General features: G+C 36.0%; 1 protein-coding gene across 6 annotated transcripts in view; it reads right to left on the bottom strand.

Annotated features, from left to right (window-relative positions):
• Window positions 1-17,020, bottom strand: part of LOC136030886 (inactive histone-lysine N-methyltransferase 2E-like) — a 63,451-nt gene extending 46,431 nt beyond the window's left edge. For 2 of the 6 annotated variants that reach the window (XM_065709973.1, XM_065709974.1), the window contains exons 1-4: window positions 16,792-17,018; window positions 7,192-7,362; window positions 5,332-5,502; window positions 2,669-2,869 (exon numbers count right to left, since the gene is read on the bottom strand). In XM_065709973.1, coding sequence (XP_065566045.1) covers window positions 2,669-2,869; window positions 5,332-5,502; window positions 7,192-7,362; window positions 16,792-16,822 — 574 coding nt within the window. In that variant the 5' untranslated portion in view covers window positions 16,823-17,018. Of the gene's footprint in view, window positions 1-2,668; window positions 2,870-5,331; window positions 5,503-7,191; window positions 7,363-16,791 lie in introns of all 6 variants that reach the window. The other 4 variants (XM_065709975.1, XM_065709976.1, XM_065709978.1 and 1 more) reach the window with 4 other exon arrangements.
• Between the last annotated feature and the right edge of the window lie 4,075 nt (window positions 17,021-21,095).

Raw genomic sequence — 21,095 nt, 5'->3', positions numbered from 1 at the left:
GTCGATCCCCGTCTGAGATACTCCCTCTTCTGAATTTATCAAAAGGGAATCAAAATTTTTACGTGTTAAATTTTGGGACAAGATTGATAAGTCTTCCAAGGGGAGTGTGACTTCATGCTAGATAAAATCCGAGTTCCGTTTCAACTGCTCCAACGGCAACCTGGGATGGACAAATCTGACATTCATATTGAACTGAATTTTTATTGTGCGCAGATTACCCACGCTCTAAAAATGCCCAGAAATTCGCTGTCCCAGTAAGAACATGTAGATCTGAAACCGAAAAATTTGGATGGTCCAGTAACGAGAGCCTCAAATCCGCTTGTCAATCTTCGAAATTTCGGTTACGTCTGTGGAATGATTGTGATAAACCTAGAAACGGAGTTTTAAATACTTTACGGTTACTTACTAAGCGGCACTTTCAGAAGGAGCTCAAAGATGTTGTCATTGCGGAATCGATCGCGAATGACCCTAATAAGTTATGGAAAACTCGTTCGGCAAATAATAAAACTCGGGAAAGCATAATTACCATTAGCGAGAGCCAGTGGCATTCATATTTCAAAAGTGAGTTCACCAAACCCGACGTTAACACTCTCAAGAAATTTGAAACGGAATTTAATAATCGCTTACGTACTCCTGGGCCAGGTACCTTTGTAGTTCTAGTGAATTACGTGATGTTATAGGAAAGCTTAACAAAAGACAGTATATGGTTTATGATGGCATATGCACCCTTCATTTACAAAATGGGTCTGATGAACTTATATGTCATCTTTCTTTGTTGTACCGAATGATTTTTGTTGTGGTATAGTTCCAGATTCTTTTTGTGTTAGTCTTATTTCACCGATTCTCAAAAAAGCGAAGGATCCGTCTGAGTGCTCATCATATCGACCTATAACTGTTTCAAGCGTTTTAGCTAAGGTGTTGAATTACTTATAATTAATAACCTACGTTCTATCTGTTACATGCCTCCTCACCAGTGTGGCTTCCAGCCTAAGCTTGGTTGCTTCCATGCCCTAAAATGTCTGTGCAATTTGTTGATCGATGCAGATAAGTCTGGTGGTACTCTAGCGCTTGGAACATACGATGTTAGTAAAGCATTTGATTCGTTGTTGCATCCCCAAGCAATGAATGAGCTTTTGAACCGTGGTGTATCGCTAGACTTAGTTAGACCTCTTCTGCACATGCACTGCCATATGAAAGCAAAAATACGTATACATGGAAGCAATTTGCTGACTGATGATATACCAATTCATATCGGGGTTAAGCAGGGTGCGGTTACTTCTCCCACGGTTTATAATAATGCAACACTTCCAGCTCAGTGCCAACTTCCTTCGTGCTGTATATATAAAGGTACTGATCTGTCGATATTCTGTTATGCAGGCGGCATTTTTAATATTAGTAGGACTACCAGTGGGCTAGAAAAATGTTTTTAGAGATATGTAAAAACTACAGTGATATTGGGCTTTCCCTAAATTTTGGAAAATGTGATGTTTTGATTTTTAATGAATTAGATGCGACTAGATCTGATGATATATCTATAGATCTGAATGGTACAGAAGTAAAGCCTTGTGTTAAGTTGAATTATCTTAGCCTTCCTATTGGAAAAAATTTGAAGAAAACTAGGCTATTGATACTAGAAAGTATGGAACTAAAAGTCGTGCATATGGTACAATTGTTAGTTCTCAGTTTCATTTGAATAGAGCCCGTCTTGCGAGGATTTACAATAGTGTCGTCCTGCCACATGTTCTGTATTTAGTACCGTTTTACCCTATATTTAGTGAATCTGACCATCTAAGGATGGAGCGCGTTTTCTTCAAATTTGCTATGTTTCTGTTGCGAGTTCCTCCTTGGACCCATTTGATGAAAAAATATAGCTTCTCTGACCCGTGTGCTAAGTTAGCTGAGCTGAATGTACACATGTGCCATAATGAAGGCCATGAATGGCAAAATGTTGTTTTTTTTTAACGTGGAATTTTTTTTTGTGTTTTAGAATGTAATCACAATATGTTGTTTCTTTCTTCTTCTTTTTTTCAATGTACTCCATCACTTCATTATTTTGTAGGATGGGTTATAAATAAATACATACATACAATACGAAGATTCCTCCTGTTTAAGGCAGAGCAACACGCTACTAACAATAAAATAGGAGGAACAAAGTATCACTGATTGATATTTTATTTGTTTCCTGTGGTAAGTGAGGTGATAGTTGGCAGTAAGATTCTTACTTACTGTAACACTTAATAATGTTTAATATTTACTATAAGTACAAGCAACTTAAAGAGGCCAGAGCTACCACAACTACTTTCCCCTGAAGGATAGCCCATACTCATTGACTATCCGAAGATGGAGCCCCTCTTGCTCTCTCTCAATAAAAATGTTGGAGCTACGCCTCTGGTGAAGGTAGACATTTATACATAATCCCCAGGATTTTTTGGGGGAGACCTCTCTTCAATTTCCCTTTCCTCATTTCTACCTCGACTTCATCGTTACAAAATCTTCAATGGATATTCATTACGTCCAAAATTGAGAGTTCTATTCCTTTTTATATAAGTCGAAAGTGGCTGGAAACCAACAAGCTGCAGGTTTGTTTTTTTTTTTTTTGGGGGGGGGGGGGTATTTTATTAGAGGGGTATCGTCTGATGGGGGGAGTTACAAGCATGCTCCTACTTACCGATAACTTTAGTAACTCGAACGCATTTTCCATGAAACCACCCATTACAACAGTCACAGCAAATCATAAATCGATCGTTATGTGGCTCCTGGCAAACACACAACAGTTCATCATCATTTCCTTCAATGTTTCTATTTTCTTCTTGTCCTTTCTCCTTCTCGCCTTTTAAACGATCTTTTTGATCTGATTTCTTCACTGCTTCTGAAAAATAAGCAGTAAATGGAAAAAGCCAACAACAAAGCCACATTCAGGGACCTAATTTGCTACGAGGCAGTGGGTGGGGCAACTTTATGTTTGCCAATCCCCCCCTCTCCCTTCTGAAATTTAGTTTCTTCAAAAACCTCGTCAAAACTAAAAGAAGCCAAAATAATACAAGCATCCAAAGAAAAGGGTCAGTTATCTTTACTATATCCTTAACTTTGTGGTATCATAAGGATCATTTATCATTTTTGACTATCGTTTATGCTTGGTTTGAGAAAATTGGCTCTTATCAGGAAATATTGGCAAAGGGAACCTGCAAAGTAAACTTCAATGCACGGTAACAACTGCAACGCTCTGGCGATGGATAAAGGAGAGGTGGAGACACATAAGCTCCCTCTTATAGTTTCCACTTTACTGAAAGAAGAAAAACAAACGAACGTGGATTGCAAGTTTAATACACATATAGGAATATTTATTCCTTAAAGTCTTGATAGTTTTTTTTATTTATTTATTAAAGTTCAAAAACGGAAAGCATTTAAAGTGTATTTTGTTTTCAGTGAAGTGCAAAGCATGTTCTGATCTTGAGATTGCCTGGGAGGTTGTCAGCCCCACTCATATCAATTTTTAATCGTTTTGAATTTAACTCAGATATTTATTGTAATTTCTGTTGGTTTTATGTTTAATTTATTTACTGACCACGATTTGTTGTAATTTTACGCTTGGGAGATTAGTTGTCTTTATTCTTGCTCATATTTGATTTAATGAAGCTCTTGCTTTTCATTGAAAAATAGTTTGTTGAACAAATTTTTAAGCTAATTCTTGTTCGTTTTTTAATTGCATGGTCTTTTTCATGGAATTAAACATTTTTTTTTTAGCTGAAAGTAAGGAGCGACATTAAAACTTAAAACCAATAGAAAGTATTCTGTATATGAAAGGGGATGTCCCCTCCTCAACGCCCCGTTCTTTAGACTAAAGTCTTTTATTGTTTTAAAAAGTCAAACTTTAGCTTAAAGAGCAAGGCGTTAAGAAGAGGGACATCCCCTTTCATATACGAAATAATCTCTGTTCGTTTTAAGTTTTAATGTCGTTTTAAGTTTATTTAGAAGGACCTCGTAACTCAGATCTCTTACTTTAAATTCCTACCGGATTTAGTGTTATTAGGGAGCGTTGGGGGGAAAGAGGACCGGAGATCTTGGAAAACACTTAGAGTGAAGAGATAGAGTGGGGGGGGGGTTAATTCTGAAAAATTAGAAAAAAGAGGTATTTTTAACTTACGAAGGAGTGATCGGATCTTAATGAAATTTCACATTAGAAGGATCGTGTGTTTCAGAGCTCTTATCTTAAATCCCAACCAGATCCGATGACATTAGGGGGAGTTGGAGGGGGAAATCAGAAATATTGGAAAACGTGAAAATTGAAGTATCTTTATCTTTCGAATGGGTGATCGGATCTTAATGAAACTTGATATAAAGAAATATCTTATATCTCAGATGCTCCATTTTTCAATTCGAATTGGATCCGGGGACATGGGGGTTGGAGAAGGGAAACAGAAATCTTGGAAACCGGAAATCTTGGAAAACGCTTAGAGTGGAGAGATCGGGATGAAACTTGATGCGAAGAATAAGCACAAGTTCCAGATACGTAATTGACATAATTGGAACGGATCCGCTCTCTTTGGGGGGGGGGGGGGGTTGTAAGTTAGGAAAAATTAGAAAAATTGAGGTATTTTTAACTTAAGAACGGGTGACCAGATCTTAATGAAATTTGATATTTATAAGGAAATCATGTCTCAGAGCTCTTATTTTAAACCATGACCAGATATGTTGACATTGGGGGGAGTTGGAGGGGGAAACCGGAAATCTTGGAAAACAATTAGAGTGGAAAAATCGGGATGAAACTTGGTGGGTAGAATAAGCAAATGTCGTAGATACGTGATTGACGTAACCGGACTGGATCTGCTCTCTTTGGGGGAGCTCGAGGGGGGCAGTGCTTTGGCGAGTTTAGTGCTTCTGGATGTACTAGGAAGATGAAAACTGGTAGGCGTGTCAGGGACCTGCACAAATTGACTTGATAAAGTCGTTTTCCCCGATTCGACCGTCTGGGGGGCTGATGGGAGAGGAAAAATTAGAAAAATGAGGTATTTTAACTTACGAGTGGGTGATTGGATCTTAATTAGTTTTGATATTTAGAAGGACCTCGTGTCTCAGAGCTCTTATTTTAAATCCCGACAGACATTAAGCTTCTGATTTTCCTTTAAAATCAATCAATTGATTCATAGAATTTTGCTAGAGCTCATGCCATATGAGCTCTTGGCTCTTCCGGCCTCGTCACAAGTGCCATATGAGCTCTAGGTCTGGTTTTTACTTAATCCCTACAAAATTTTTGCAAGTTTGAAAGCTCTCAGTTTTTGAATATACTAATCAGACTGTGTTGTGAGTGGTGTCCCACTCTGAAATTTTTACCTTGATCAGTAATAGATATGGCACCAGATTCCTGAAAGTCAGATTCAAGCTTAAATGGTACCGAAATGCTCGGAAAAGTACTCATCAGGCCATCTTCAAGTTTAGGAAACATGACAGGGTCTGAACTGTCAACCTCCTTCTTAATTTCACTTGGTAAAACGTCGACAATGTCTAAAAACATAAAATTAAAAGGAATATAAAGCAATTTCGAGAAAAAGTGTATATACATCTGACGAAGAGTAATTAGTAAATTCTGACAAAGATGAAGTTCCAAATAAAAAGTGGTGTAAATTGAACACCTTGTTCTTAAAGAAAAAACGCAGAGAAATCCCCCAAACAATTAGAAAGCAGGCTCCAACAGCAAAAAACAGCAAAAGAGTTTTCCTTAAAGAGTAAACTTTCGATTCGGCAGCAGTGGACGATCTATTTGATCTTCCGTGTCATAATAAAATATTTAGCGAAACAAAAGTAATTGATTATTGTTTTGGGATATTACCATTTGCAGAAAAAAAAATATGTACAAGTTAATGAACACGAAGATGAAAATGAAAAAATATTAAATCAAATTTATAAAAACCTATGTATAAAGAGAAGGTGAAAAGAAGACTGGTCAACAACACTCGTTATTTCCATGAGGAATTGTAAAAAGGAGGATAATGAAGTAAACGTCTGGAGAAACATTGAGCGAAAAGTGGAACAAAAATTATAAAAAATAATATGTACATACATATTGATGATATGAGCAAATCAGCAATATTTTTGGAACAGCTTACCACATCAAGAAGAAACTTCTGGGGCATGATGAGTGGGATGTTTAACTGACCAAAAGGCAGTATGAACTTGCTACTATTGCTACTAATAATGCTGCTACTGTTGCCACTGATGCAACAATTACGACTTCTACTGTTCCTACTACTACCATTATTCCTATGCTGTTAGTACAATTAAAGCTACGCGTAGGATGATGAAAGTTAAGACAGAATATTAAGGGGAAATTTTAACTAAATGAAAACCAACTATTTGCATGCAGGTTGTAAAAGGGCGTATCTCAAGAATGGATTTGACTATTAAACTGGAACTTTTGAGAGAATGCACATACATATTGATGATATGAGCAAATCAGCAATATTTTTGGAACAGCTTACCACATCAAGAAGAAACTTCTGGGGCATGATGAGTGGGATGTTTAACTGACCAAAAGGCAGTATGAACTTGCTACTATTGCTACTAATAATGCTGCTACTGTTGCCACTGATGCAACAATTACGACTTCTACTGTTCCTACTACTGCCATTATTCCTATGCTGTTAGTACAATTAAAGCTACGCGTAGGAAGATGAAAGTTAAGACAGAATATTAAGGGGAAATTTTAACTAAATGAAAACCAACTATTTGCATGCAGGTTGTAAAAGGGCGTATCTCAAGAATGGATTTGACTATTAAACTGGAACTTTTGAGAGAATGCTTTAAGGGGAATATCAATTGATTAAAAGATATTATTTGCATGTCACTGCTAGCGCTACTACCACTGCTACTTTTACAAACAGTAATACTACTACTGCTTCTGCTACAAAACTACCAAAAATACTACTTCCATTGCAACTACTTGTAAGGCTAAAAGCATTAAGATGAAATTTTCAAAAGTACATGAATATATACGTTATCAAAAGGACTTATCGGCTGTGTCATAGCAATAGCTGATTGTATTAAGTTGAAACTTCCATAACTTGATGAAAGGGATCCTCAGCTGGCCAAAAGACAATATTGTAATACTGCTATATTTTGCAAGTTTGAAAGCTCTCAGCCTTTGAATATGCTAAGCAGACTGTTGTGAGTGGTGTCCCACTCTGAAATTTTTACCTTGATCAGTAATAGATATGGAGCCAGATTCCCGAAAGTCAAATTCAAGCTTAAATGGTACCAAAATGCTCGGAAAAGTACTCATCAGGCCATCTTCAAGTTTAGGAAACATGACAGGGTCTGAACTGCCAACCTCCTTCTTAATGTCACTTGGTAAAACGTCGACAATGTCTAAAAACATAAAATTAAAAGGAATATAAAGCAATTTCGAGAAAAAATGTATATACATCTGACGAAGAGTAATTAGTAAATTCTGACAAAGATGAAGTTCCAAATAAAAAGTGGTGTAAATTGAACACCCTGTTCTTAGAGAAAAAACGCAGAGAAATCCCCCAAACAATTAGAAAGCAGGCTCCAACAGCACAAAACAGCAAAAGAGTTTTCCTTAAAGAGTAAACTTTCGATTCGGCAGCAGTGGACGATCTATTTGATCTTCCGTGTCGTAATAAAATATTTAGCAAAACAAAAGTAATTGATTATTGTTTTGGGATATTACCATTTGTAGGAAAAAAATTAGAAAAAAAAATATGTATAAGTTAATGAACACGAAGATGAAAATGAAAAAAGATTAAATCAAATTTACAAAAACTTATGTATAAAAGAAGGTGAAAAGAAGAATGGTCAACAACACACGTTATTTGCATGAGGGATTGTCAAAAAAGGTGTAACTCAGCAACAGTTAAGCGTATTAATTTAGAACTAAAAGGAAATGAAAAGAGAAATAATCAATTTACCAAAACGCAATATTTGCACACTACTACTACTATTACTACCACTCTTACTCCTGCGACCACAATTACAACTGCTGCTACTACCACTATTACAAGTAAAACTACTGTTTCAGAAGCGAGTACAATTTAATAGAAATTAAAAAAAAAATAATTAATAGAGAATAAATAAAGAAAATACTACTACTACTACTACTACTAATAACTCACTGCAGCACCAAGCCGCCTGAGGCCAACACAGCTACGCATGCTCCTCCTCCAACCTAATCTATTTAAAGCCTCCCTCTTTACACCCTCCCAAGAAGTTTCCATTTCCTTTAAATCTTTATTTATGACATCCTCCCAACCCAGACAAGGACGACCTGCTTTCCGTGTAACCCCGGACGGTTGGTCAAAAAGGACAATCTTCGGTAATCTGTCATCCTTCATCTGTAGAACGTGGCCTAGCCATCTCAACCTTTCTTTCATTATAATAAAGAAAATAATAGAAATAATTAATAGAAATTAAAAAATCGAAATAAAAAAATATATGTATAAGTTAATCAGTATACACGAAGATGAAAATGAAAAAAGATTAAATCAAATTTATAGAAACTTAAGTATAAAGAGAAGGTGAAAAGAAGACTGGTCAACAACACTCTTTATTTGCATGAGGAATTGTCAAAAAAGGTGTAACTCAGGAACAATCAGGAACAAAAAGGTGTAAAAAGGAGGATAATGAAATAAACGTCTGGAGAAACGTTGAGTGGAAAGTGGAAAAAAATTATAAAAAATAATATGTACGTACATATTGCTGATATAAGCAAATCAGCAATATTTTTGGAACAGCTTACCACATCAAGAAGAAACTTCTGGGGCATGATGAGTGAGATGTTTAACTGACCAAAAGGCAGTATGTACTTGCTACTATTGCTTCTAATAATGCTGCTACTATTGCCACTGATGCAACAATTACGACTTCTACTGTTCCTACTACTACCATTATTCCTATGCTGTTAGTACAATTAAGGCTACGCGTAGGAAGATGAAAGTTAAGACAGAATATTGAGGGGAAATTTTAACTAAATGAAAAGCTACTATTTGCATGCAGGTTGTAAAAGGGCGTATCTCAAGAATGGATTTTGCCATTAAACTGGATCTTTTAGAGAATGCTTTAAGGGGAATATCAATTGATTAAAAGATATTATTTGCATGTCACTGCTAGCGCTACTACCACTGCTACTTTTACAAACAGTAATACTACTACTGCTTCTGCTACAAATCTACCATAAATACTACTTCCATTGCAACTACTTGTAAGGCTAAAAGCATTAAGATGAAAATTTCACAATTATATGAATATATACGTTATCAAAAGGACTTATCGGCTGTGTCATAGCAATAGCTGATTGTATTAAGTTGAAACTCCCATAACTTGATGAAAGGGATCCTCAGCTGGCCAAAAGACAATATTGTAATACTGCTCCTGTTACTTATACTACTGCTATTACTAATTATACTACTACCAGTACTTTTAATACTACTGTGGCTACTATTACAACAATACCTTGTATGAATGTGAAATTTTCTGGGGGGGGGGGAGTGAGCTGAATCACAACCACCGTCTATATGCAAGTTATCAAAACGGCCTATTAGCAATATCTAAGGAACAGTGTTGTGGCTGAAACTTACAGGACGGATTACTAGCTTCCTAGCCGGTGGATTGGTGCTCTGGATTTAGGATTCTTTGTCCGAGTTTTATGTTCTTTGTTTAGTAATAATTTTCACAAACAAAAAAACTACTTCAACACAGTCTCCCCCATAAGGCTCCATGGCCAGGAAAGAACAGAGGAGAAATAAATACCAACACAAAAAAAGAAACAAAATCCAAAAAAGTCCAGTTGCAATCCCCAAAATAACAAGCTAGGCAGAGAGTAGCTCATGATTTTACCAATTCAATTAAATATCCAACTCAATCCAGAGACATCAACTCCAAGGGAAACTGGATAAGACTTATTTACTTGCAAGAAATTCTCTAAAATGATTTGTGAACATACCAAACGAGTGACATCTTCATGCAGACACTGGGAGCATGTTCCAGATCCAGTTGCAAGCTGTCAGAGGGCTGAAGTCAGACCTCACTAATGGAGTATGAAGAATCTATAAATTGTTGGAAGTGCCAAGATGATAAGTAGATTGGTCAGAAACAAAGGATATATTATTACATAGGGCAGCAGGAAGATGGCCGTGCAATTGTAAAAACAAAAATGAAAGAAGAACAAGAAAGAAAATAGAGAGATTTCAAATCAAGCAAGGGTTTAAGTGAAGATTGGTTAGTTTCCTGAATAAGAGTCTTTGCTTTATCATAAAGTGGGTTCAGAGACGAGGGAAAAGTTGACATCCATATAACAGAACAATATGAAATATAAGACTGAACTAGGCTGCATAACAACATTCTAAGAATCGACCCTGGAAATATGTGTTTCAACTTTCTAAGGATTCCAAGACTCCTGGAGACTTTAATTTTAATCAGGACAATATGATGCTTGAAAGAAAGATTTTCGTCAACCTCTTGATACAATTATTTCATTTCAGTCAAGGCAAGCCTTTGAGACTCTCGAGACAAATGAGAAAACAAGACTTTCCGACATTTAAGGCAAGACAATTTGCATCAAACCACTGGATAACTCTTTCAAATAGGGCTATCATCTTTGAACAAAGATCAGACTGAGTTCTACCAGCTGTGCCAAGAGTACTGTCATCAGCAAAAGCAATAAGTGTATCCAGTAAGTATGAAATCCTGTCGCAATTAGTGACAGATACTGGTTGACAAAGACGACAGCAAATGGTATGTTTAAAATTTTTAACCGCATTAATAAGGTCATTGACGTAGATTAAAAAGAGTATCAGCCAAATGAAAGATCCTTGTGGAACGCTGAACTCTATTCCAGAAGGATTAGAAAAGTGTGGATCAACTGAGATAGAAATAAAGAATAAGCATTTCCTCTTATACCGATATAGAACAGTTTCCAAAGAAGAATCTTGTGTGTTAATGAGTCAAAAGCTTTCTGAACATCAAGGAACAGAGCAACAGGTATCAGACAATAGTCAAGAGCTGAATGTAAATAATTCAAGAGAGTTGCACATGCATGCTAAGTTGAGTGCTTTGCCCAAAAATAAACTGAAAATCATGAAAAGTGTTTAGAACTAAGAAAAATCAAGGAGTAGAGAAAGCATAGCGGTTTCAAAAATTTTACTAAATACTGATAAAAGAGTTATGAGACAATAATTTGCAGGATCATTTCTTGATCCATCTTTAAAAAGAATAATAACACGAGCACGCTTTAAAGCACTTGGGAAGACACCATTTTCTAAAGAATGATTGATTAAGTTTTGTGAGGGTAGAAACAATGACAGGAAGAATGAACTTGACAACTTTAGTTGGAATAGAGTCAGGGCCAAAAGATGAAGAACCCCTCAAACCATTGACAATTCTGACTATTTCAGCTTCAGAGACAGGTTTCAATGTCATTGATTTAGTATAAGGTGGTCTAAGGTAAGATCTAAAATCAGGTAGAGAAGAAGAAGGACTTACAGAAGAGGCTACAGTTTTCCAATACTAGCAAAATAGGAAGTAAATGCATCTTGAACTTTTAGCTCACCCTCTACATTTTCATCGTCAATCCCGACACCTGAAGGGACAGCAAGAGGCAAGAGGGTGAGGATTCAAATCTAAGTATACCCAATTATTTGGTTTGGGATGTTGTCAGTGGTGTGACTCTGTAAGCTGAGTCAGAGTCAACCCAGCTCTAAATAGGTACCTGGAGAAATCTCGGGAGGGTAAACACGAAGAGTGTGTGAAAGCCCACACCCTTAACCTTTTTTGTTGTTGTTTGGGATGTTGAACTAACCAAAAGACAACGTTTGCATCCTCTTAATACCGTTTGGTACTATTATTCTTACTACTACTAAAGCTAAGGCTACTCCTATTAATTCTTGTTGCTACTGCTACTCATGTTGCTACCATTGCTACTACTACTACTACTACTACTAAGGCTAAGGATGTTGAGGCGAAAATTTTGGACAATATTGAAACTGTATCGAACTGATTAGAAACACACTCTTTCCACGAAGGTTGTCAAGATGACGTATCAGCAATACTTCAAGAACAGTTGATGCTCTAATTTGGAGTTCAATCAATTATTTGAAGTTTTTAAGGAATGTTTAAGTGGGTGTGAAACTAAATCAAAACTAACTATGGACATGTAGATTATAAAAAAGGTGACAAAGCAACATCTCAAGAACAGCCAACGTTATTATTTTAGATCTTTAATTTCAGGGTAACTTTTTGCGGTTTTGAACTTTATGGTTAATGCTTCAAACAGTTACTGTAAATAATGCTATTAACATCATTAGGGTGAAACTTTTATGGGACATTCAATTAAACAAATAGACTCTATCCATGTACATTTAAAAAAAGGGCACATGAGCAATTTTATAGGCTACATTGCTCTATCCTAGCTAGTAAAATCATTGAAACTTTGGAAGAAGCTAATTTGAATAGAAAAAAAATTCTCATTCCCTTTTTAAGAGTCAGAAGCGACTGGAGGACATACAGCCCTTCTCCTTAGCCCATAAATTTCCAAGTATATTTAATATCAATTTTGAGACATTTTGCTCAGCATTGGTAAATGGTCTAGTAATTATGTCTCTAGGGATGTTGGGTATGTCCCCCCTCCACATTCATGTATTTGGACCATTTTTTTTAAACTAAAACTTGCTTTAAAACAAAATCAAAAGGCATGGTGTGAATGCTGGTTGTCAACAAGACATCTGAGCGATGTCCCAAGAGTGACTGAGATTATTAAGGTAACAATTTAACTACATCTGAAGAGTGTATGCATATCCAAGTTGTCAAAGAGCATTAAATAATCATCTTGTAATTCCAACTCTCTCTTCATTGTGTTTCTTTGTCTTGCCAACGACCATAGTTTCAATTTTTGGAATGGTATGAAGTTTTATTTTTTCTGGTGAACTAGAGAAGTTATAACACCAAATCAAGCACTATTATTTGCTTCAAGATTTTTCAAAAGGGTATATGTTGTTAAAAATTATTGTAAAGTTTCATCAACATGCAAATTTTAGGCCAAACCATGGATTAAAAACCAAAGAAGTATATTCTTTTTAATGAAAAAGGCTATACAAATAAAAAATCCACAAGAACTAATTTAAAAAATATTTTCCTCAAAAATAGTTTTTCAAAGAAAAGTAAAGAGCTTCATTAAACAAGGAAAGAGCATAAACAATAAAACAGAATGACCTACAAAGCTTAAAAATACCACAAATCGCTATCAATGAAGGAATGAAACCTAAAACGAACAGAAATTATAATAGATAAATGAATCAAATTCAAAACAAGCAGAAATTAAGATTATTAGGATTGACAACCCCCATGTCTTCTTAAAACCATAACATAATTTGAACTTTACTGAAAAAATACCATTGAATGTATGTTGTCAGTTCAGGTTCTAGGCGTTTACCCCCCCCTCCCCTGTAAAATACCCCTTACCCCCAAGGAAATATCCCTGAGGAAAATACCTCCTGGAAAAATTCCCCCAAGAAAATACCTGATGTGGAAAATCAGGTTTTCCAAATTTAAGAATTTTATTTAAGCTGTGTTTTTGTAAGGTTAATTTAAAAGTCCTAAGGAAAGGGATAAAGAGAAATTTACATACCATAAGTATGTTCATAACTTAAAATAAAAAATCACAATCCATTTTTGTTGAAATCTGCAATCTTTGGCAGCAGCAGCCACCAAATTAAAAAACATTGAAGAAAAAAACTTAGGTTAAAAATCTTCAAATTTAAGCTAAAAACATACAGCACCAACGATTTAAGAAGGTCTAGCTTTTCTTTGAAAGGATATTTGACTTTGAGAGCCAACAAATTCTTATTGGATAACTTTGAAGACCACACTGCCTTTCCATGACAAAAGTAAAACAGTTCAAAATAGGGATGATACCTTTTTATTGACAGTGAATAGATATAAAATTATTTAACTGGATATTTTGAACACATATACCGTGTTCATCATCAGCAGTAAAACTGTATATGTGTTTGAAATATCCAGTTAAATAATTTTATATCTATTCACTGTCAATAAGAAGGTATCATCCCTATTTTGAACTGTTTTACAAATTCTTATTGTTTAAGTTTTATGGACAAAAGCATTGTCAAATTCTACAAGTAAGTTTTTCTTATCTTCCTAGTGCAAAACTACAACAAATCACCATTAATAAATGAACAAAACCCTAAACAACCCCTTTGTCTTCTCAAGACTAGAACATAATTTGCACTTTACTAAAAATAAACAATTGGTTGTCAGTTTAATACACATATTTTGCTATTCATTCCTTAAACTCTTTTTACTTCTTTATTAATAAGACTATATCAATACAAAACACACATAAATTAATTAAAAGGAACTTCATCCATAAATAGGTTTTTCAAGAAAAGTAAAGACTATATCAATACAAAACATACATAAATTAATTAAAAGGAACTTTATCCATAAAATAGGTTTTTCAAGAAAAGTAAAGAGATCCATTAAAATAAAAGTGAGTAAACGAGAATCATGAAAATGGATAGAAACTAAATAAAAAGTAAATTTTACAACTGAAAGGTAAGACAGGCATTAAAACTTAATGCAAACATTCTTATTTTGTATGCAGTGGGTTTGTCCCCTTCTGAGCTCCCCACTCATTTTGCTACAGCTGGATTTGGCGATAGAACTGGAAAAAGAAGTGCTTTTATGGTGCTGTGAAATAGTGCAAAAAAAAGGAGCTGAGAGGGAGTTAATGCTCTCAAACTTGGAATAATTTTTGTTTGTTTCAAGTTTTAATGTTGCTCTTCAATTTCATTTGAGAGCACCTTTTTTTTATTTAATCAAAGTGAAGGTAAATTTTGTGCAGTTCAACATGTCCTGTTTTTTTGTTGCTTTTTTTCAATTTTGCTTCAAATTATACTGAAAGGCCTCAGTATTAGAATGAACCAATACTAAAAAAAAAACAAAAAAAATTTTGAGCTAATGTTATTGAATTGGAAAGGAATTATTACAAAAAATATTTGTTGTTTTCTGGATGAATTATCTCCATTTTGTGAATTAAGTTAAGCCTTACAAAATACATTTGTCTTTAAAATTAAGATTTATCATTCTAAATGTCAGTGGGTCATTTTAGCTAAGAAACATAATATAATACTGAGCCTTCATTTGTTATTTAATTAACAAGAGAACTTTATTGTGAGAGAGCAGTGACAAATAAGACTTTTAAAATCTTGACCCAGAGCAAATTGAAACTTTCATTACAATGCTGAAATTACAAAGTGCAATTATATTATTTGCAGAAAACAATACTTCCAGTACCAAAATTTCTTCCCATACAGAAAAAAACTCAAATAAAATTCTTAAATTTGGAAAGCCTTATTTTCCATGGAGGGTGTTTTTCAGGGGGAGTGGTATTTACCACTGGCAGCTCTCCTTGAGGGAGGGGGTATATTCCATGGGGAGTACTTTTTTGGGAGGGGGTATTTTTCATTGGTGCATATTAAGCAGGAGGGGGTATTTTTCATGGGTGCATATTTAGTGCAAGGTGGCATATTTTCCATGAGGGTATTTTTGAGTAGCAGGTAAGGGGATTATAAGCCTTTCTTATGTTAGTTTTGCTTGTTTTGAGTTTGACTTGGTTGCTTATTGTAATTTCTATTTGCTTTGGGGTTCATTTATTTTTGATGGTAATTTGTGGTAGTTTTATGCTTGGAATATTATTTGACTTTATTTCTGCTGATTTTTGGTTCAATGGAGGTCTTTACTTTTCTTTAAAAGCCAGGACCATACTACAAACATACACATTTAGATTAGTTATAGGTATGGAACATCTTTGAAATAGATTTTGTTTTTTTAAGTTTACTAGGATGATGGAATAAACTGAGGGCTAAAGCTATTTTGACTATGTGGATATGGACCTTTCTTGCCCCCAACCCCAATAAAAATACTAGACATCTGCCCTTGCATAAAATAGGCCTACTGCAACAACAAGAGATTGCCTTTTTTAACATTGCTGACAATGAAAATGAGACTGGAAACTAAAATTGATGCATAAAATTTAGATTCAATTCACCCAGCAGTTTGAATAGATAATAAAGAAATCATTTCTCCAAAACAAATTATTTATCCTAGTCCATTGCTTCAATAGGCTACTAGCCTAAGCTATGGGCTACTTTAAATTCTATTTTTGGCCAAAGTCAGGGAGCCTTATCAAAGCAAGCAGCCAGGACCATACTATAAGCAAACACATTTAGATTAGTTATAGGTATCAAACATCTTTGAAACAGATTTTTTAGGTTGACTAGGGGAATGGAATAAACTTTGAGGCTTAAAGCTATTTTGACTATCTGGATACAGACCTTTCTTGACCCCAACCCTAATAAAAATGCTAGAGATTTTCCCTTGCTTAAAATAGGCCTACTACAACAATAAGAAAGATTGTATTTTCAAACATTGCTGACAATGAAACTGAAAATTAAAATTGATGTAGGCCTACAAAGTTTTTGTCAAAATTTAGATTCAATTCACACAACAGTATGAATAGCTAATAAAGAAATCGTTTCTCAAAAAAAATTATTCATCCTAGTCCATTGCTTAAATAGGCTACTAGCCTAAGTTATATTTTAAATGCTGTTTTTGGCCAAAGTCAGGGAGCCTTATCAAAGCAAGCAGCCAGGACCATACTATAAGCATACACATTTGGATATAGATATGGCATATCTTTAAAATAGATTTATTTTTTTAGGTTGACAAGGATGATGAAATAAACTTTGAGGATTAAAGGCCTACCTGTCATACTGCCATTATTAGCTTCAGCCATTGCTGATCCCAAATTACACCAGGTTCTCTTTACAACCTCTCTATTTCAGTACTTACATACAAATTGTCTGATAAGGCACTTCAAAATCCAAGGCAGTATATACACAAAGAAGTCTTTCTTAGAACTAAATTGTCCTAAGCCATGTCAAAGTACTTTTAGATCATCCTTTTGATTAAAACTTGTTTTAAGGAACCAGAGTTGCCAAAACTTTTTGGACTAAAGTGTCAAATTCAGCGAAAAGGGACACTTTTAGTGTCCTCCTATAAAATTAGCCAATATACTTTAAAAGTTGACAAAAAAAGGCTTTAAATGGTTTTCTCGCAGCTCCAGAATCAGAACCAGATTTACGTTCTTCTTTTCAAGTAAAAGCAAAGTGGTTCTTCAAATAAGTAAAATCCCATGTAAAACCTTAAATCACCTAATACGAGAAGAAGAAAAAGAATTCAGTACAATTTCTCGGGTTCTCTCGAACCTTTGTTTGTACTAGTTATTCTTCTTCCGAAAGCTCTATTTTTATTAAGGCGTTTTCCGGCACCAGAGCCGACTTTGCCGCTTTTTGGACGACAGTTTTCATTTTTGTCGTTTTTGGCAAAAAATTCGAAAGCGAAGTCTTATTTCAGGAACTGCAGAAGATTCTGAATCATTTGTGCTGTGTTTGCGGTGTTACAGAAACATAAAGAAAAGTTTGACTACAACTAAGATGAATGAAAAAATGTGTTGTTTAGTTTTTACGTTTTCAGCCAAAATGTCTACTCTGTACAGCGAGAAAACGAAGACAGCGATAAAACCTGTCTTCACTATGAGCCACCCCAACCGTCTCGGCCGGAAAACGCCATAATGAAGACAGGGCTTAAATGATTCGGGCCAGCAGACCACAGATACGATGTCCATCGCTGCCAACGCGGCTTAATTGCCCTCGCTCCCCTTTTTCCTTCAGTAGCATATCAGAACTTCTACAAAATTTTGTCGACCATTCCCCGAACACTGATATCGAAAAGTAAGTGAAACGCGCTTGGCTTGGAACGTGCTTCACATCTTTTTCACCTGGCTTTCGCCAATGCGTTTGGTAACGCTGCTCTCGCAAAAATACATAACCACAGCGTTACTTCATCCAAACATTAATGTATTCATGAGATCAATTAATTAGGAGATCAAACTTGATAAGGAGAGAAATAATGACAAGACAAATATCACTCGTTCAGTATAAAGCTAATTTATTCTTTAAAAAACAAAGAAATGTCAAATTCTTTGAAAATAGTGACAAGACAAATATCACATGTGCTCAATCAAATTTTGAAATAAAAAGAAAAGCACGGAAAACCAAAGAAAAAGGCTTTTTGGTGTTAAGAATAGCCATAGTTTTTTGAGGAAAATCCGTCTCTGCCTGCTCTCTTTCTACTGAGAAGAGGTCGACGGCGTCTGTAAAAAACAATGGAAAGGCTTATTTAATCGCAATCATTTTCACCAAAAGCAAGAGTTGCACAATAAATGTCTAAGCAAATCCGAAATATTTTGCACTAGGCCTTTGCCATCTTCGCGGCTCAAGATGGACCGAACCGAAAAAGCTAAACAGCATGAGGAGACCTTTATAAGGGAAAGACTGTGCTGGATTTCACATACGGTACATTCCATGTTATGAAGGCTTACGAAAAGTGATCAGATTCAGAATGAATCGGATTCCAATTCACAAGCGTTATACAGAGGTCCAGCCACACCGTAGGTTCAGAAAAGGCTAAGTTTTTCAAGAAAGAAAAAAGAAAATTACCAGAATGTGAGAGTATGAAGGGAAACTTTAATGCAGAATTCCGGTACAAGAAATCTGTTCAAAGCTTCAGCTTTTGTTTAAAAAAAAAGAAAAAAAGAAATCAATTTGTAGTGTTTAACCATTTTGCAGAAAAAACTTCTGCTACTGCAATCAGATTTCAGTTATTTGGTTTTCTGATTGGTCAGTCAAATAGGTCAGGTTCAGATTCATTTTCTATTTGCTCATCCTTGTCGTTAGCCTTACAGTACCACGTCGAAAAGTTGTTAAGTAATATTGGCGGAATCTGCCATCGATCCACCGACGCAGCGCTACAAGTAACCATTTGTCTTACATGCATGAGGGAATCCACAGTTTTCACTTCCAACAGATTTCGCAACATAGTTTTAATGTTTGTTAGTGGAGAAAACTGTCTTTCGGCACCAGCACTTGAGTGAGGTAACGCAAATAAGTTCAACATAAAGTTTGATTGTTCAAAGAATTTGGGAGTGCCGTCGGGATTCTTCACATCTAACAAGAGCTTCCAATAATAAGATGGTGAGGAGACTAGCTCTTCACCACCAGACTTCAGGATCTTTTCTTCTTTGGAATCTGGCAGGCTCAGCCACTGGTTTTCGAAAGTGTCTTTAGCAGACTCTATCTCGCTCTGACTTTTCCCCAGAAGTTTGCTAAATCTGCTGGTCAAAGGACTAATCGTTTCAATAGTTCCATTCACGACAACTTTCGGGTCAAAGTACTCGAGAGCTTGTAACGTCTTATCCTTATGATTGACCCGCTTTCTCACCTGCTTCATCGGTTCAACGTAGATTCCCAAGCACGTCAGTTCAAACTGTTCAACAGCCTTCCCTGATGCTCCTTCTTCATTCAGATAAGGTTCTGTGTTGGGACCACACAACACATCTTTCAGATCTTTGTAGTTTCGGGGCTCAAGAGGCAACTCAAAAGCACCACTTCTGTTCAGGATTTCTAGTTTTACGAAGCATCTCATGATCGCTTTCAATGTCGATCTGAAGCTTGTTATCAAAGTGTGGATCATTGTGTCCCCATACTGGAACTGGAAGTTCAAGGTATTTACCTTACCAAGCACAAAAGCCAGAATGCACAGATATGCCTTCGTTGTAGGTTCTTTCATGTAGGCTAGAATCTTGGATGCCTTATCTTTTGAATCCTTGTCTGCAGAGGGTTCCTTTGACTGTTTCACAAAAAACGTAACCAGGGGTGACCACACTTCCAAAACTCGTTTGATAGCTGCCTCTAGAGAAAGCCACCGGGTATGGGCAATCTGCAACAATTTGTAATGTGTAGACTGGAGGAATTCCTGTATCTGGTTAAGCTCTGTGATTTTTTTGGGGGGCTCCCTGCAACACAGTTTTTAAGATCTTTCAGGAAGAGCTCCAATCCGTCCGGAAGAAACTTGGATGCATAGCTAGCACATAACGCAAGTGAATGGCTTGTGCATCCAAGCATAAAAAGGTGTGGTAAAGATTCGTGAAACAACTCACCTAATCCACCATGAACCCCGGTGTTTACAGATGCATTATCATATGCAATCCCTATCAGATTGGAGACGGGAACTCCAATATCTTTGAGGTAAGTTTGTATTAACTACGGTCCCTGGCCACCCAATAAGGTCCTAGGCCATTCTCAGGGCGAACTAAGACAACCTAGAGCGACCGTAGGGGCCCAAAAAGCCTCCAGAAGGCGCTCCAAGAAGCTCCAGGGCCCGGTAACCCGGGTCGTTTTGCTAGCTTGAAAGCTTGCTCATATCTCTAGTATATTTGCAAATTTGGATAGGTCCACCCAAGCCACACGGCGTGAGAACATCATTTTTCGTATATTTGAAAGTTTAGATAAGTCCCCCTAAACTTTAGATAGGTCAAACGGCGTGAGAACTTGAGTGGGGTTCTCAAGTATACTTGAAAATTTTCAAGAGTGCTTGAAAATTTCGTGAAGTTGACCTATAAAACACACAAAAAAGCAGCATAGTTTTTTTTATTGTGAGTTTGGATCGGGTCCCTTGCCCCCCCCAAACACGCAAAAAATGAAAATCGTGTGTCCATTAGGTTGACTTTGGGAAGAACCTTTTGAGGTTCACCCTCGTCCAAAAAATGATTAAGCAGAAGCAAATTAGATCAGGATCAGATAGTTTGCTACTAACTACTATCCAGGCCGCACCTCTGCATACTCCTGTAGAATACAAGACATAACACGCCTTAAGCTTTTACTTACCCGCAGTTATATGCTTGCTTCAGTTTTTTATCAAAAAAACTTTTTCTAAACTCTCTTGAGCAAGTCACATGTTTTACCACGTTTGAATTTTTCCGCTTTTGAAAAGGAAAATAGTGCGGATACATTAAAAAAATCCCTAAAACGAAAACGAATCTGAAAAGCACAAAGCGCAAATTAAAAGCAGTTGCAGTTAAGAAAAAACTGAAATAAACACATATGGTATTGATTTTGAAAAAATGCCAAAAAGTTGCCTTTTTTCACCCAATAGTGGCACGGTGTCAC

The sequence above is a fragment of the Artemia franciscana genome, chromosome 9, assembly GCF_032884065.1.
Source record: "Artemia franciscana chromosome 9, ASM3288406v1, whole genome shotgun sequence".
Lineage (NCBI taxonomy): Eukaryota > Metazoa > Arthropoda > Branchiopoda > Anostraca > Artemiidae > Artemia > Artemia franciscana.
Note: the sequence above shows the minus strand (reverse complement) of the source record. Positions and strands in the feature narration are given on the sequence as shown.